Raw genomic sequence first — 16,344 nt, forward strand, 5'->3', positions numbered from 1 at the left:
AATTGGGAGTATCCGATTCGAGAAACTAATCTAATAGCGGCTATTCAGTACCACGACCGATTTGAATAGGACAGCATTCGATTTCTGATTGGAAAGTTGGCAATATGCGCACATCCCTATCTTTAAAGGGTCCTTTTTCCCTTACGTCGCTTAGTCGCAGGCTCTCATGTTTGACGACTGGGGTAGCCCACGTTTCTGTGGCCGATTTTCTCGCGATTCGATTATTTAATAGAAAATAGCCACAAATCGAGCTTGCACAAAGCGCACGAAAACAGACGCAAATATAAGAGCTGGGTGGCGAAGCCGCTTCAGCTTTATTTTTGTGCCAAAATGCATTTCAGAAACTTCTGTTTGAATGTACAGTATACTATCAAGCGGTTTGTCAATAAGTATTTGTAGCAGAAGAAGAATTAGGTCGTTGCGACACCCGCGTTTTCGTGCAATATTTGTCTCTAAAAGCAATCACGGCATACATGTAAATTGGGCGAAAGTTTCTTTTCATACAATAAGGAATTAGGCAGTGCATATGAACACATAAACGTTTTATTTATATCGCCAGTATCACATTCTCGCAAAAAATATTTGGCAGGCAACCTGGTGATTTTTTACGCTTTTACGTCAAGAAAAAGCGACCGTATTATGAAAAAATGAAAAAGAAGCGAGAAAAAAAATAGAACGAACAAAAATAAACGAAAAGAAAGAGCGTCGATCATACTTTCCTGCGCTTAAAAGTTCGTGTTTTCAAATAATAATAATATATGGGGTTTTACGTGCCAAAACCACTTTCTGATTATGAGGCACGCCATAGTGGGGGACTCCGGAAATTTTGAACACCTGGGGTTCTTTAACGTGCACCTAAATCTAAGTACACGGGTGTTTTCGCATTTCGCCCCCATCGAAATGCGGCCGCCGTGGCCAGGATTCGATCCCGCGACCTCGTGCTCAGCAGCCTAACACCATAGCCACTGAGCAACCACGGCGGGTAAAGTCAGTGTTTTTGTCAAAAAGATATGTTCTACTCTGAAAGGAATAAGGGCCTAAATATATGCCATACAAAAACATGGACAGCACAACGTTAGAGGTGTTCCACCTTGGCTGAGCTCGACAAGTGTGGACAGTGAGAACGGAGAAACATGCCGCGCCGGCTTAGAAGCTGTTGCGCTGTGAAGCACCAGGTCACGGGATGAAATCGCGGCCGCGACGGCCGCGTTTCGATGGGGGCGAAATGCAAGAACGCCCGTGCCCCGCGAATTGCGGGCACGTTAAAGATTCCCTGGCGATCAAAATTAATCCCGCGCCTCCCACTACTGTGTGCTTCATAATCAAATCGCGGCTTTGGCACGTGAAACCCCAGAATGCAACGGAATTCAATACGAGAACTGAAAAAAGCACTAGTTCAAGGTAAACTGACTGCATAATTTTTATTTACTTATTTATTATGTACCTACCACATGCGTTTATTGTCAGTAGAGCGGTGAGGTTTACAGGGAGAATAATACAGCAGGTAAACCTGACACGACATGAGGAGCATACAGGGCTAATCATTTAGAGCGCACACGTTTAGAACGCACACAAGTGCCCCGGCAACAGACTGTTAATCAGATCGATCAGCACAGAAACTGAAAAGTAAACAAGGTTTGTAGGCTTTACGTGGTGACATAATGTGTTTACTAAGGGCGTATATGAAAAGAAAAGACGGAAAGAAACTTTCACTGCTACAGCTTGCTATATGGAATAAAACACAAGTGTATCTTATCACGAGATAAAAAGGAAGTAGAAGAAAAGGAAAAAAAAAACATCGTATAGCTACCAGCCAACTGAATATATATTGTGCGTATTAGATTGTGTCACAGGAAAGCATGGATAACATTGAAAGTAAAAAAAAGATGTTTCGGAAGTGGCCTCATCACCACGTCTGAAGGCAACTATTCCACTGTGGGAAAATCGTCATTCTAATTTTCGAATTTTACTCATTCGAGAACGGATACCCTTCTTTCTGAGATCGCTGTCGTCACCGACATTTCTGAATTCAGAGGTGCCACTAAAGACCATCTTTCAAGCAACGGCCAACCCAACCTTACCTTCCGTTTAGCTACCTGCCCACCCGCTATGTAATGCCCCGTGTCGGGGTCTTTCATTTATATGAATATATGAATTTGTTTATTTAGTTAAAAAATTAAATTATGACGTTTTACGTGCCAAAACCACTTTCTGATTATGAGGCATGCCGTAGTGGGGGACTCCAGAAATTTTGACCACCTGGGGTTCTTTAACGTGCACCTAAATCTAAGTACACGGGTGCTTTCGCATTTCGCCCCCATCGAAATGCGACCACCGTAGCCGGGATTCGATCCCGCGACCTCGTGCTCAGCAGCCCAGCACTACTTATTTATTTATTTAGTTATTATTCATTATTTAGTCATTATTCAGGTCACTGCTTAAGGTAGGAACTAAGGTTACAGCAATGTAAAATGAAAATTATTAGAAAAAGCGGTAGAACTCATCTCTCAATCACTTTCTATGAAAATAGGATTAACAATCGAGGAATGCAGGGACACACTGTGTTTATGAAATCAAGTTTATTGAACATGCTGAGCACGAGGTCGCAGGATCGAATCCCGGCCACGGCGGCCGCATTTCGATGGAGGCGAAATGCGAAAACACCCGTGTACTTGGATTTAGGTGCACGTTAAAGAACCCCAGGTCGTTGAAATTTCCGGAGTCCTCCACTACGGCGTGCCTCATAATCAGAAAGTGGTTTTGGCACGTAAAACCCCATAATTTAATTTCTAGTTTTTAAAGTTTATTGAACACCTGCAGTTCTTGTTCTGAGCCTTCCGTGGGTTTGGGTATGTGCGACACAACTTGGTATCCTCGTATGCTTATATGGCACTCGGTTGCCTAGGTCGCCCGTGAGCGTGGCTGTATGAGGACGACTGCATGACGCCGGCGCACAGACGACTATGGAATGTGGAATAAAGAACGACGTCAATTGAAGGACAAAAACGGTACGACGGAAATTACATAACGACAATGAACTGACTATTCCTAAATAATGATAATGGTATAACGATAACAGTATGACGACGCCGACATCAGAACAGCTGGATCGATGTTGATTGTGAGACGACGAAAGCATGATGAGAACCGGATGAGGAAGACGCGATGACGACAATAGCACTACAACTACGTCATAACAACGACGGTATGACAACAGGTGCAGGATAGCGACTGTCTTACGACAACGCATTCACGACGATGTCATGACAGTAAGGGCACAATCACAATTTATTGACAACAGCGTAATTAGGACATAATGACGAAAACGTAATGGCCTCCACGGATCGAAGAAGGCCACATGGCGACGACGGAATGACGACGATGCGATGAGGTTATTGAAGAGATGATCGTAAAACGACAGCATTACGACGACGTGATTATGGTGTGACGACGTCCATGGCGTCGTCGTCATGGCGATACATGGGGATAGTCGGATGTCGATCGAAGATAGAATTATGACGGTGGAATGAGGACGACGCAAGTATGACAATGACTGTGTGATGACGAGGAGTGTATGATGACAATCGTATGGCGGCAACTTTATGACGAAGTCTATATGACGATAGAACGACGAGAGTCGGATGGTGAAGCTGAAATGACGACGATGCAGCACCCACGAAGGCATAAGGACGGTGGTATAACGGATGCATGACGGCGACTGTCTGACGATGACGCAAACACCACAATGACGTAACCACGGCAGCGTAATTACGATCGAAGATGACTGCATCATTGCGATGTAATGAAGGAGGACTAAAGTCGCAGGAATCATGAAGGTGGTATGACGATGATGATACGACGATAAAGAATGACGTTACTGAAGTGGTGACGATGGTAAAGCCACAGCGTGTCAGCGGTGGCATGACGACGATGGTATGACAAGGGTTGGAGAACAAAGTTATATTCATGACCATGAAACGACGGCGACCGCATCACGGCCTAGGTATGAAAAGTCCATGACGATGACTTTGTGACGATGATTGCATGAGTACGGTATGTGGACTATTGGATGACGATGAGTGTATGAAGACAATGGCGTAACGACAACTGCATCACGAAGCCTGTATGATGACCGCCGCCTGACGATGGCATGGTGAGACGCGATTAACGAAGCTGGAATGACGACGATGAAAAGACGATGACCGCATCCCCACTACGAGCACATTCTTATTGGGCCAAGCTATTAGAGAACTTGGTCCACTGGGTTGGCTCAGAAGGCGTGACGACGATGGCAAGATGAGATGACAGTGGAACAACCATGACGGCATCGCGACCTCCAGCCATGCGGAATGGCCTAAGCTGGTAGACAACTTAGAAAACTGGGTCGGCATAAAAGGCTAGATAAAGAAGAAATATGGTAGAAGTAATCTTCCGATGACTAGACGGTAATGCGAATGTTAGTGGAGCAATGTAACGACCGCCAGTATTACAGAAGTGACGTTTATTTAACATGTGTGGTGGTAATAATAACACCTTGGTTACTTCCGCTATATGCTACATATTTCAACATAATCTCACTTTGCTACGGCACTTGCCAAGGTCTCCCACGATCATGGAGAAATGACGACGACTATGACGCCAACGCAGAGACGATATATGACGAAGAGAGAATGATATCGATCGAACGGCAAAGGCGGATATGACGACGGCATGGCAAGAATGAGATGCCGATTGTTAAATTGTGACGATGCTATAACGACGACGACGACAAGGGGACATTGAGATGAAGACTGTATGATAACACAGGCATAACGACGATGGTATGACGACAACATGACTGAGAAGCGCGAATGACGACGATGGCATGACCAAGACGACATAATGATAAGGATCTGACAACGAAAGCATGATTGCGTCTGTGTGACGACAAAATGAAGACTATTGCATGACAACGACGGCACGATCACAATTGAATGACGAACAAGGATTGATGTTGATGTATCGAAGAATGCGGTATGACGACGACGGCGTGAACATAGTGGGATGAAGATACTGAAGTGATGACGACCGTGAAATGACCTCGTCATGATGATGGCATGGCAACGGTATGACTATTACGGCATAACGAGAGTAGAATGGAGAAGTTTCGATGACTTTGCAAAGACTGCGACAGCATTCCGACGACGCTATGAAAGCGAATGCATGACGATGACTGTATGACGACGATGCCACGTCATTATGACAATGACATGAAGACAATGGGATGAGGGCGAGTGTATGAGTGCAAATGCGGGACAATGACTATACCACAAAACCTGCTACACGACAATGGCATTACGAGATTCGGATGACGAATCCGAAGTGACGTTGATGGCACGACTACAACAGCATTATGACGAAAGCCTGACAACGAAGGTGCGATAGCGACTGTATAATGATGACAGCAGGACAAGGGTGGCCTAATCAGGATTGAATGACGACAGTATGGACAATACAATGAAGACATTGGCGTCGACGGGATGACGAAGGGGGTATGACGACGATGGCAGGAATAAAAAATTGTTACAGCGCAAACACATGCAACCACAACTATCAAGGACGAGACACAAGCGCTGTTTTTTTTGGAAAACCCAAAGCCAATGTTATCTGTGCTCTCATGAAACAGCGGGACATCCGTAGATTTCTTTGTTAGGAACGGATCATCCAAAGCAAGCGTTTTGAGATGCTTTTGCAGAAACCGACTAACGTTTATTTGCCACGAACCTTCTTCACTAACGATAGTTCAGAATGGAATACCTGGTTTGTGGGTGTTTACTGTAAAAAAATGCGTTTAGGCTACTACCTCTGCTATTACCAATATCCCTCGCAAGTTTGTCGAGGTTTAATTCCCTACTGAAGTTAATAAACTTGGTGTTGACCCTAATGGCACTCTTCTTAACAGGCTCAAAATTCTTATTGATGGCCACTTGCGCTTTTTCATTGTACATTCCCTTCGGTAGAACAACAAACCCAGTAGCGCTTGTGTCCCGTCCTTGATACTTGTGGTTGCATATGTTTGCGCTGTAACAATTTTTATGTCAAGTATGCACCAACTCACCCAGAAAGAAGTTTTAATGAGGATGGCATGAATGCAATGGGATTGCGTTACATGAGCGATGACAATGACAAAACGACAGCGTGATGAAAATATGACAACAGTGGTGTGGCGGAAGTTGAATGAAGATAGCAACGATAGCATGGCGGAAGTTGAATGAAGAAACTGGAATGACGATGACGCAACAACCACGAGTACCTCACCACCCTGAACGCATATTTGATGCTCAAAATTATTGGATAACTTTGACCACTGGATCGGAGTAGAACGCGTGACGACGACAGCATGAATAGAGTCAGATCACGAAGCTGGAATGACACCGATTGAACGACTATAACGGCAAATACAAAAACAAGAAAGGGGCTGGCAGATGGAATGGCACACTGTGGTATAAAATTTTTTAAACAGGGTTGAAGTACCTCAGACAGGCTGGCCAACGTTTCGATAGGTGGACCTATCTTCGTCAAAGGCGGCCTCGTCATCCTCGGCGTGTTAGTTTTAAAGGGTTAGTGCAGTGACGTCACGTGCGGGTGTTGTCGCTGGCGGCTGGTTTTAAAGAGAGAGATTACAAGAGGGAACAGGCGCTGTCGTCCGACGTCTGTGAGCCTCATTCTCAAGACGAAGTGACAAGAGCGTGAGAGTGGGCACGCGGGGAGGAAAGAAAAGAAATAGAAGCAGAAAAAAGGGGAAAAAAGGGGGAAAAAAGGAGGGGGGAGCCAGGGCCGTACCAAGACACAACAAAGGGGGGGGGTTGAAAGAAAAAGAAAGAGAAAAATGAAATCTTTAAGAAATACGGGGGCTTGGGAGCGTGTTGGGGATGCGAAAGGTTAGGAGGTATTCAGGGAGAGTCGTTGGCGGCATGTTTTTGAGGCATTAGAACAGCCGGTCAAGCAATAGGTCGAGTAATTTTGAAATAGTTAAGGTGGCGACAAGGAGTCTGCCGTGCAATGCAACCTTAACTATTTCAAAATTACTCGACCTATTGCTTGACCGGCCGTTCTAATGCCTCAAAAACATGCCGCCAACGACTCTCCCTGAATACCTCCTAACCTTTGGCATCCCCAACACGCTCCCAAGCCCCCGTATTTCTTAAAGATTTCATTTTTCTCTTTCTTTTTCTTTCACCCCCCCCCTTGTTGTGTCTTGGTACGGCCCTGGCTCCCCCCTCCTTTTTTCCCTTTTTTCCCCTTTTTTCTGCTTCTATTTCTTTTCTTTCCTCCCCGCGTGCCCACTCTCACGCTCTTGTCCCTTCGTCTTGAGAATGAGGCTCACAGACGTCGGACGACAGCGCCTGTTCCCTCTTGTAATCTCTCTCTTTAAAACCAGCCGCCAGCGACAACACCCGCACGTGACGTCACTGCACTAACCCTTTAAAACTAACACGCCGAGGATGACGAGGCCGCCTTTGACGAAGATAGGTCCACCTATCGAAACGTTGGCCAGCCTGTCTGAGGTACTTCAACCCTGTTTAAAAAATTTTATATAACGGCAAATAGTATGACAGTGTGACAACGTACGCGTGGCGACTGTTTGACGACGGTGACGTGATGGCCCATTACTAAGATAATGAAATACAACGTAGATATTTCTGGGGGTGAACTAGCAAATTTGTTTGATGATTTATTTCCTTCTAATATCTCATAATCGTATAGAGGCGACCGCGTGACCACATGGAGCCGCGCTGAGAGCATATAGTGTTTATGACGATAGTATCTGACTGAGAATTATTACAACCTACACTAGTTTAAGTAACATCACAGCACAGATAGCATGGATCCGAAGATAAAACCGACGAAATTCGTTATAGACTTGCTCGCGCATTGCTTGACTCATACATTTATTATTGTTTTACATCTGGGGTATCGGCTCGTAAAGTTCAATGTGCAAAAATTACAGCAATTTACAAAAGGATGATAAGAATTACCCTGTGAACTACCGTCCAATCTCCATTCTACCAGCATTTTCAGAAGGCTTTGAAGATATAACTTCTACGCTTTAAATGTATTTACTGATCGATAACAACATACTGTCTGACTCGCAATACAGCCTCAGAAAATATTCCGCGGTTTCGCGTGCCAACACCACGATTTCAGTAAAAGGCACGCCGTTGTGGGGACCCCATATTAACTTGGCCCACCAGGGGGTCTTCAACGTGCCCTCAACGCACGAGGCCCGGGCGTTCTTGCATTTCGCACCCGTCGAAATGCTGCCGCCGCGGCCGGGATTTGATCCCGGGACCTCGTGCGCAGCAGCGCTGCACCATAGTTTCTACGCCACCCCGTCGGGTTTCAGAAACTGTAAATCTACTGAGTTCGCACTGCTCACGCCAAAAAATATAGCACATGAAAAATCTAAAATTCACAACTTCATCCTTGGTATCTTTCTGAATTTCACAAAAGAATTCGATCATATTAATGCCAACAGACTTCTTAAAAAAAATGGCAGCACTATGGAATTCGAGGCAAAGCTTTGACGTAGTTTGTCATAATTAATGGTCAATCTTCACCTACATAACCAGGCAACCTGTATATATATGTGTTCCGCAAGGAAGTATTTTGGGTCCTTTTGTGTTTGTTTTTTAAAATAACGATCTTCTTGAGATTGATCCATGCGGCGAACATAACATACTCTGACGATACTGTCACATTTTCTGCTGGCTCGGATGTCGCGTGCCTATCTTTTCGCGAAAATGTAACACTTCATCGTATTAGCTTGTGGCCCAAAAAATAATCAGTTAAACTAAGCATTACTAAAACTAAGGCCATCTTGTTTTACTCATGAAACAAATTCAGTGAGAGTCTCTCGACTGGTACCATACGGCTGAGAAACAAAAGCTGTCGAAAGTTTTAAAACGCTTGGCAAAATTTTCTCCACAAATTTATCCTGGGATGCTCTCAATAATTACCTGCCTAAAAAAACGGTTCAGTGTAATTCGCCCCCTGTGTCGACAGTGCCTCACTTTGCCTCTTTCGGCTAATAATATTTCGTACAATCCTGTATTTTAATCCACGCTAACGTATGGCGCACTAGTTCGTAGAATAACAAAACAAATATGAAGAAACTTTTTTCGCTTCAGAACCATGCCATACGCCTGGCCCTTAAACCTGCTTACCTTAGTCACATGGATGACACGTTCCATAAACTTAAGATTGCTAACGTACAATGTACATACAATTCCAGACTACAGCGAAACTTACATTGCAAACAAATAAGAAAACTTGCCTTTTAAAATCAGTGGCTAGGACGAAAAAAAGAATGCCCTTGTGTACCAAACACGCAATTCCGAAACATGGAAAGTTGACGAATGCCGTACGAACTAGAGTAACCAAATGCATCGCACACATTACCGTCCTTCCTAAATGAATTTGCCGAAAATGGCATAGACGATGAATTGACCTCCTCGAATGAGAGACGAAGCATTTATGTGAAACTCTCCGTTGTTTAATTACCGTTCGTTCAATTACTGACTGTGTTTTTCTGTTTGTTTCATTCCTGACCTAATGGCTTTTTCGCAATATATTGTGCATTTTATAGATTTTCTTTATGCGTACATTCAGCTCTTCTTTCCATTCTTTTGTAGTGTTCTGTAGTTTTGTTGCATTTCCCGCATTTTGATTTACGCCTGTTTATGTGCGGAGTTTATACCGCTGTATGCCATGATCTGGTGCACGGATGCAGTTTTCTCAGGGTTTTTGTCCATTCTGCAAGCATCGTGCAGCTGTTTTATAAATCTGAATTGAATTTGAATAAATAGCTATGGTCCGGATGGATACAGCGCGGCTTTCTATCTTTTTCAAAATTTTCCAAGGCACTCTTGGACTTTGTTGCATTCTGGAAAGAAACGATAAATAAAGCTGACAAGATTGCCGATTGGGCTAGTTGGAATGTTGCATTCATGGTAACGAAAAATTCAGCGCAAGCACAAAGGACAAAGGAAGGAAATGCACTAGTGACATGCATTTCCTTGCTTCGTTCCTTGTCTCTGCGCTGAAGCTTTTCTGAGAAAAAAGATAGATTGATTGCGCCCGTAAGCTTAAAATTCCGCACGTAAGTAAAACTTGCAACCTAGGTTGCACGTTTTACTTCACTTGCTATCTTTTGAGCTTTTCTCAAGGATTGCTGCGGATGAAATCGTTTTGACAATTCCTTATAAGCTGTTCCCCGTTGGGTCACCGTATGCAGTTCTTGTCTGCATTCTCGAGGCCTGCTCAGACTAGGTTTTCTTGTGATTATCAAGGATGAGATTATACGGCTTCGTAAATAAATGATTTTTTTTTGTTAAGCAATGCCAAAAGGTCGTCAACACTAGAAATTCTGCGCAAGCTTCAAAAGCTAAATAAAAATATGCGTCTAATTTTTCATTTCATTTCATTTTATTACCTTAAAGGCTCCAATAAATGGAGCGTTACATAAAGGGTGGCAAGAATAAAAATACATAGTCACAATAACAGCAAGTTTTTTACATTTTCGATGAACTTGGATGGGCACATAATGACAGCAACGTCGTTAGGAAGGCCGTTCCAGTCTGCAGCTGTGCGAAGAAAAAAAGAATTTGAAAACGTGACAGTGCGTGAGCGTGGACGGGCAACCTGTAGCTGATGGCTGGTGCGGTGAGATATGCGTGTAGGAGGAAGGATATAAGGTGCGATGCGCCTAGGGCTATGAAAGAATTTGTGAAATAAAGATAGGCTAGCAATGCGACGACGGAGCGATAAGGGGGATAATGCGGATGCAGTTTTTAAGGAGGAAACGCTGATGTCAAAGGAATATGATGAGTGGATGAAACGAGCGGCGCGATTTTGTACAGATTCAAGATCATTAATTAGGTATGACTGATGAGGATTCCAAATAGGCGATGCAAATTCTAGTTTGACCTGACAAATGATTTGTAGGCTAACAATTTTACATGTTGAGGAGCGTGATGCAGATGGCGTTTTAAAAATCCTAAGGTCCTGTTCGCGGATGATATTAGGTTAGTAACATGAGGATTCCAAGAAAGATCGCTCGAAATTGTTACTCCTAAATACTTGTATGAATGAACTAGTTCTACCGGAACTTCAGATATTACATAAGGAAATAGGAGAGAATTACGGCGACGGTGAATGGACAAATATTTACACTTACGCAGGTTAAGTTCCATTAGCCACTCGTTACACCAGTCCTGGACTGCATTAAGATCACTTTGAAGAGAAGATTGGTCAGCGGTGGAATTAATAACACGATATATCACACAGTCATCCGCGAACATACGTATGCTAGATGTTACGTTTAATGGTAAATCATTTATGTATATTAGGAAAAGTAGCGGGCCCAGCACGGATCCTTGTGGGACGCCTGAAGTTACAGAGATTGAATTAGAATTCCTATTATTAATGGTGACGAATTGTGAACGATTAGTCAAGAATTCTTCAATCCACTTTAGTATATTAGGGTCAAAATTTAAGCGGGAAAGCTTTATAAGAAGGCATTTATGGGGCACTTTGTCAAAGGCTTTAGCAAAATCTAAAAATAATACGTCAGACTGAAGATTACAATCAAGGTTAGAGTGCAGATCGTGTAAGAAAGCGGCAAGCTGAGTCTCGCAGGAGTAACCACGGCGAAACCCGTGCTGGGCAGGATTGAAAAAGTTATTCGAGTCGAGAAATGCCATGATGTGAGTATAGATGACGTGTTCCATGATTTTGCAGGGAATACTAGTTAGAGAAATGGGACGGTAATTTAGAGGCGAGTTCTTGTTACCTGATTTGTGGACTGGAACGACCTTCCCTTGTTTCCATTCTTTGGGCAGTTGGCCTGTGAGGAGTGACTGAGTGAATAACATGCACAACAGGGATGAACATGTATCTTTGGTGTTCTACAGAATCTTAGCGTTGATGTTGTCAATGCCAGCAGAGGATGAAAGCTTTAAGTTTTCTATTAGGGACAAAATCCCTTCTGAAGAAAATACAAGCAAAGGCATTGTCTCCTGAATAATTGCGGGGTTTGGAGAAACAACCGGATCGGTTTCATTAGTAAACGCGGATGAAAACGCTGCGTTAAAAATGTTGGCGCATTCGGATTCAGAGATAGTTTCACCTGATGCATCGGTGAGGGGAATTGTGCGTGTATTCTGAGGATTAATGACTTGCCAGAACCTACGGGGGTTAGTAGACAACATGTTTGGCAGGTCATAATGCCGCATTTGTCTCCAATATATTACCTTTGCTGTAAGTATAAGCCTGTCATGTGCCCCTGCAGTTAAATTTCGTGTGCGGAACATTCATTTTCGTAAAAACGGCGCTGTGATCACTAAATATCATTTCATTTTTTGCAAACTGCTGCAACGGGAATATTCTTCCCGTCAACGTCATCGTACGCACAAACGTTTCTCATTGTCGGGAGGCCATCGAATCGCTGCTCTTCATGTGTTTTAGTTTGTCGGGGCAATATTTTTTGCTGCTCTTGGGCGTTTCTAACAAAATTATATGAGTAGTATTATTTTTGTGCATTCTTGTACTGGACAATACTCGAAACCCAGTTACTTATCGTTGCTTTTGTTCTCTTGATGCGATCTCGATATGTTCGTGCATAATTTTCATTGTACACCTTTTGCGTGGACTATATATATATATATATATATATATATATATATATATATATATATATATATATATATATATATATATATATATATATATATATATATGTGTGTGTGTGTGTGTGTGTGTGTGTGTATATCAGGTGACCTTTTAAACCATACATACTTTTTAAAATCGGCTGTGCAGCTAGCGTAATTGTAGTCCTTCAGCTCAATTACTTGAAGCCGGGGACAATACTCGCACGAAACATGGAAAATCATAACTGTATAATTAACCTTTTAGGAAATTACTTTAAGGTCCACAATGCAATTAAAGAATTGTAGGCGGTCAGCTTGCAAAGCACATCTATTTAAGAAAACTAAGGATCGCGTGGGTGTCGAGATATCCGCTGTGAAGTCTGTGGTGAAAACGCAATATTTTTCCACTGATTTTAAACAAACCACCGTTTTATGCGTTGAAGCAGAATATTGCGTGGTACGTCTGTGTATTTGGTCACACACTTGGAAATAAACATATCGAAATTGGTGTGAGCCTGAAAAGTTGTTCCAACTGGATGCACCTTTAGAGCTCGCCGGCTACAATTCATAAACGGCCATGCCGTAAAGTTTTTAATGAAAAAGAAAATTAAAGCTTTTGTTATTCCTCGTACAAGTAATGTCCGCCCCTCAGTAACCCAGCTCCATGACTAGAATTATGTTATTTGCCGTAGGCGATTCTTGAGAGTTTTGCATGGTGCACACACACAATAAAAGCGGGTATGCGCAACCGATGTATCACTAATTTTCACTACATGTTTTGTAATACATTTGCACTTTGTAACAATGTGTACCCACTGCCCATTTCTTATGTTAAGCCCATTATATCAGGCATTTGAGTTGCTGTGAATAAAGAAACAAATCATTCCCGGACTGACTTTAGGTGAGAACACGAGGTATGGTGTACCTCTCAGAAGAAGGACGAAAATCAAATTCTTGCAGGTGGGTTTAAAAGCAGTTTGTGAGCGTCCGAACCAATGCGACAATTTGCGATCCACCCCCCCCCCCCTCCGAAAAAAAAGAAAGAAAGAAATTTCGCTACGCCTGTTCTATTTCTTTCGTGTTGCGTTTATCGCTGAATAATTTTATTATGCATAGGTGGCTATTCCTTCTATGGACCCAGCACTGGTGACTATGGCGTTGCTGTGCTGAGGACGAGGAGGGCAGTTCAATGCGCCGCTCCGACGTTTGCATTTTGGTGCGGGCGGAATGCAAGAACCGTCGTGTAACTGTGCTTCGACTGCACCTTAAAGAACTCCGCTATTCATGGAGTTCTTAATTTTGACTTTAGTCAAAGAGTGAATTCGTAGTGTCGCACACTCCGTTCACTTCTGTGCCATGAGTGCGCAATTTTAGCAATTTTTTTTCAGTTAGCTTGTACTGAGCGGTGTTTCACATAATATAACAAAATATGTGATGCGATGTACCTTGTATTTGATGAGCATTGTGTTTCGTATTTGGAACTGGTGTCTATGCGGTACACTGCTCCACACAGCGTGATATGCGGAACTGTGTTTCAGCAAAATAAAAATAATTACTGTTATACACAAGATAGTTGCATTTACGCGCACCTATATCCCGAAGATTGTTCCACTAAACCATATTTGATATACACAAAAAAGTGTTCCACATACTCAAAAATAAGCTTAGGTACAGGTGTGTAATACGATGTTACAGATAAAAGGGATTGTATGGCGTCCCTGATAACACGATGCATAGTTTGAAGGCACTAAACCTCGCATGAAAGCAAAATTACTGCGTTTGTATTACATTACGTACTTATAGTTGGTATTGCATCCACTGAGGTGTAGCGTATATGGGACAAGCAAGACGGCAGAGAAGGTGAAGAAACAAGGTAATCTTGCATGGACCGTCTTGTCTAGACGTAAATCAATATCAACCAGCCTATCAGTATGCTTTTTCGAAAAGATATTTCACGGTTTTATTTATTCGGCATAAGTATGGCAGTCCGTTAAACGATAACAATCAATGCTTATCAATGTATCTGTCCATCACGACGGTGATCATGGGGATTCAGGTTCTCTAGCGGCGAATGTCCTTCGGTGACTGGACGCCGTCTTCTGAATCTCAAGCAGTCTCTCGAAAAATCTCCGAGCGCTGGAGGACGCCACGTCGTTTTAACATTATCGTTAAATTATTCTGCAAGTTAAACAAAGAAGTTACATGAGGTGAAATAGGCTGCACTTAACGAACAATATACCCCCCCCCCCCCCCCCTAGCCGTGCATGTCTCATTGTCTAGTCAGTGTGTCCACGTATTTATCTTTACTGATGATTACGCATTTTCCTGCTTCTTTTAGTGTATCGGCCCTTCTTCGAACTTCTGCGGTGGTACCTCCGTGAGTATATTTCATTGTAGCAAATATAATGAAACTAACCTACGCGCAGTTGTTATGGCTTTGGGACTTACTTGCAAGCGGCGACGAGATAAGTGCGATAAGCATGAGCTGGAAGGCCGTACAGTGAGGCCGACTCTCAGAGCACGGTGAAAAATTAAGTTCTTCGCAGATAAAGGCCAATCGGATCAACTAAAAAGCCACAGGCCTGCGCGGCACCCACACCTCATTGTCACAGCGTAAGCTGGAGGAGCGGCTCCACAGGAGCTCCATTTACGAATGCACGCGTGCAGCCCATCTTTGCACCCTTTCAAGTGCGTTTATTAGACCCACTTGGAACGGGTCCCATATATTACTTGCGTACTCGAATGTTGGCCTCATATAGGTAAGAAACGCGATCAGTTTTACGGATTCAGGCACAAGCTTCAACTTCCTGCACAGAAACCAAAGTTCTTTTTTTGGCAGTGCTTGTGATATTTGTGATAAGCGCTTTCCAGCTTACGTTCTTGGTTCAAGTTATGCCTAGGTATTTGAGTTTATCAATTGTATCGAGTATTCGGGAGCTCACAAAGTACTAGTGATCGATGGCATTCTTTATCTCGTTGTACCTTAAAAACAACTGTCTTTTATTGATTAATTTTTATTTTCCAGTTTTCAAACCACATGTCAATGGCAGGAAGAGCATCACTCAGCAATGTTTGATCATTGACGTCATTATTTCCGTAAAGTAGACAGTGTTTTGCGTACAAACATATGGTGATGGGTTCAGTAATAACGGAACTGATATCGCTAACGCATGCGAAAAATAATACAGTACCTAAGACAGATGCTTGCAATACGCCTGAGCTCACAACTTAGGTGCTCGATTTTATGCCATTCACTTCCACATACTGCATTCTATCGGACAGATATGCGTGAATCTATTCTACCAAATTGCGATTAGTTCCCATTTTTGCCAATTTACCGATTAATAGAAAGTGAACAATTCTTTCAAAGCCTTTAGACAAGTCTGAGCAAATCGCGTCAAGTTGTTTGTTGTTATTCCATGCTCTAAGAAAGTCGTTGAAGGTTTCCATTAGCTGCGTGGTGGTAGAAAGGTGTTGCTTAAGTCCGTGTTGATTTCGAAAAAAGGTTTTGTCATGTTCAAGATATGTGTATATGGATTTCGATATGACATGTGTGAGTATCTTGCAGCAAAGACAGGTCAAGGATATGGGACGATAATTTTCAATTGGCTGCTTGTCACCTGTTTCATGTAATGGGATCCCTTTTGCCACTAGC

The 16,344-nt window shown here is 42.9% G+C and overlaps 1 protein-coding gene across 1 annotated transcript in view; it reads left to right on the forward strand.

Annotated features, from left to right (window-relative positions):
• The window catches only part of LOC139057637 (uncharacterized), an 83,197-nt gene that overhangs the window by 4,399 nt on the left and 62,454 nt on the right, over nt 1–16,344 (forward strand). Inside the window, exon 3 of the mRNA XM_070536221.1 lies at nt 15,028–15,066. Within this exon, the coding sequence (XP_070392322.1) occupies nt 15,028–15,066 (39 nt within the window). The remainder of the gene's footprint in view (nt 1–15,027; nt 15,067–16,344) is intronic.

This window comes from Dermacentor albipictus, chromosome 3, assembly GCF_038994185.2.
Source record: "Dermacentor albipictus isolate Rhodes 1998 colony chromosome 3, USDA_Dalb.pri_finalv2, whole genome shotgun sequence".
Classification (NCBI taxonomy): Eukaryota; Metazoa; Arthropoda; class Arachnida; order Ixodida; family Ixodidae; genus Dermacentor; species Dermacentor albipictus.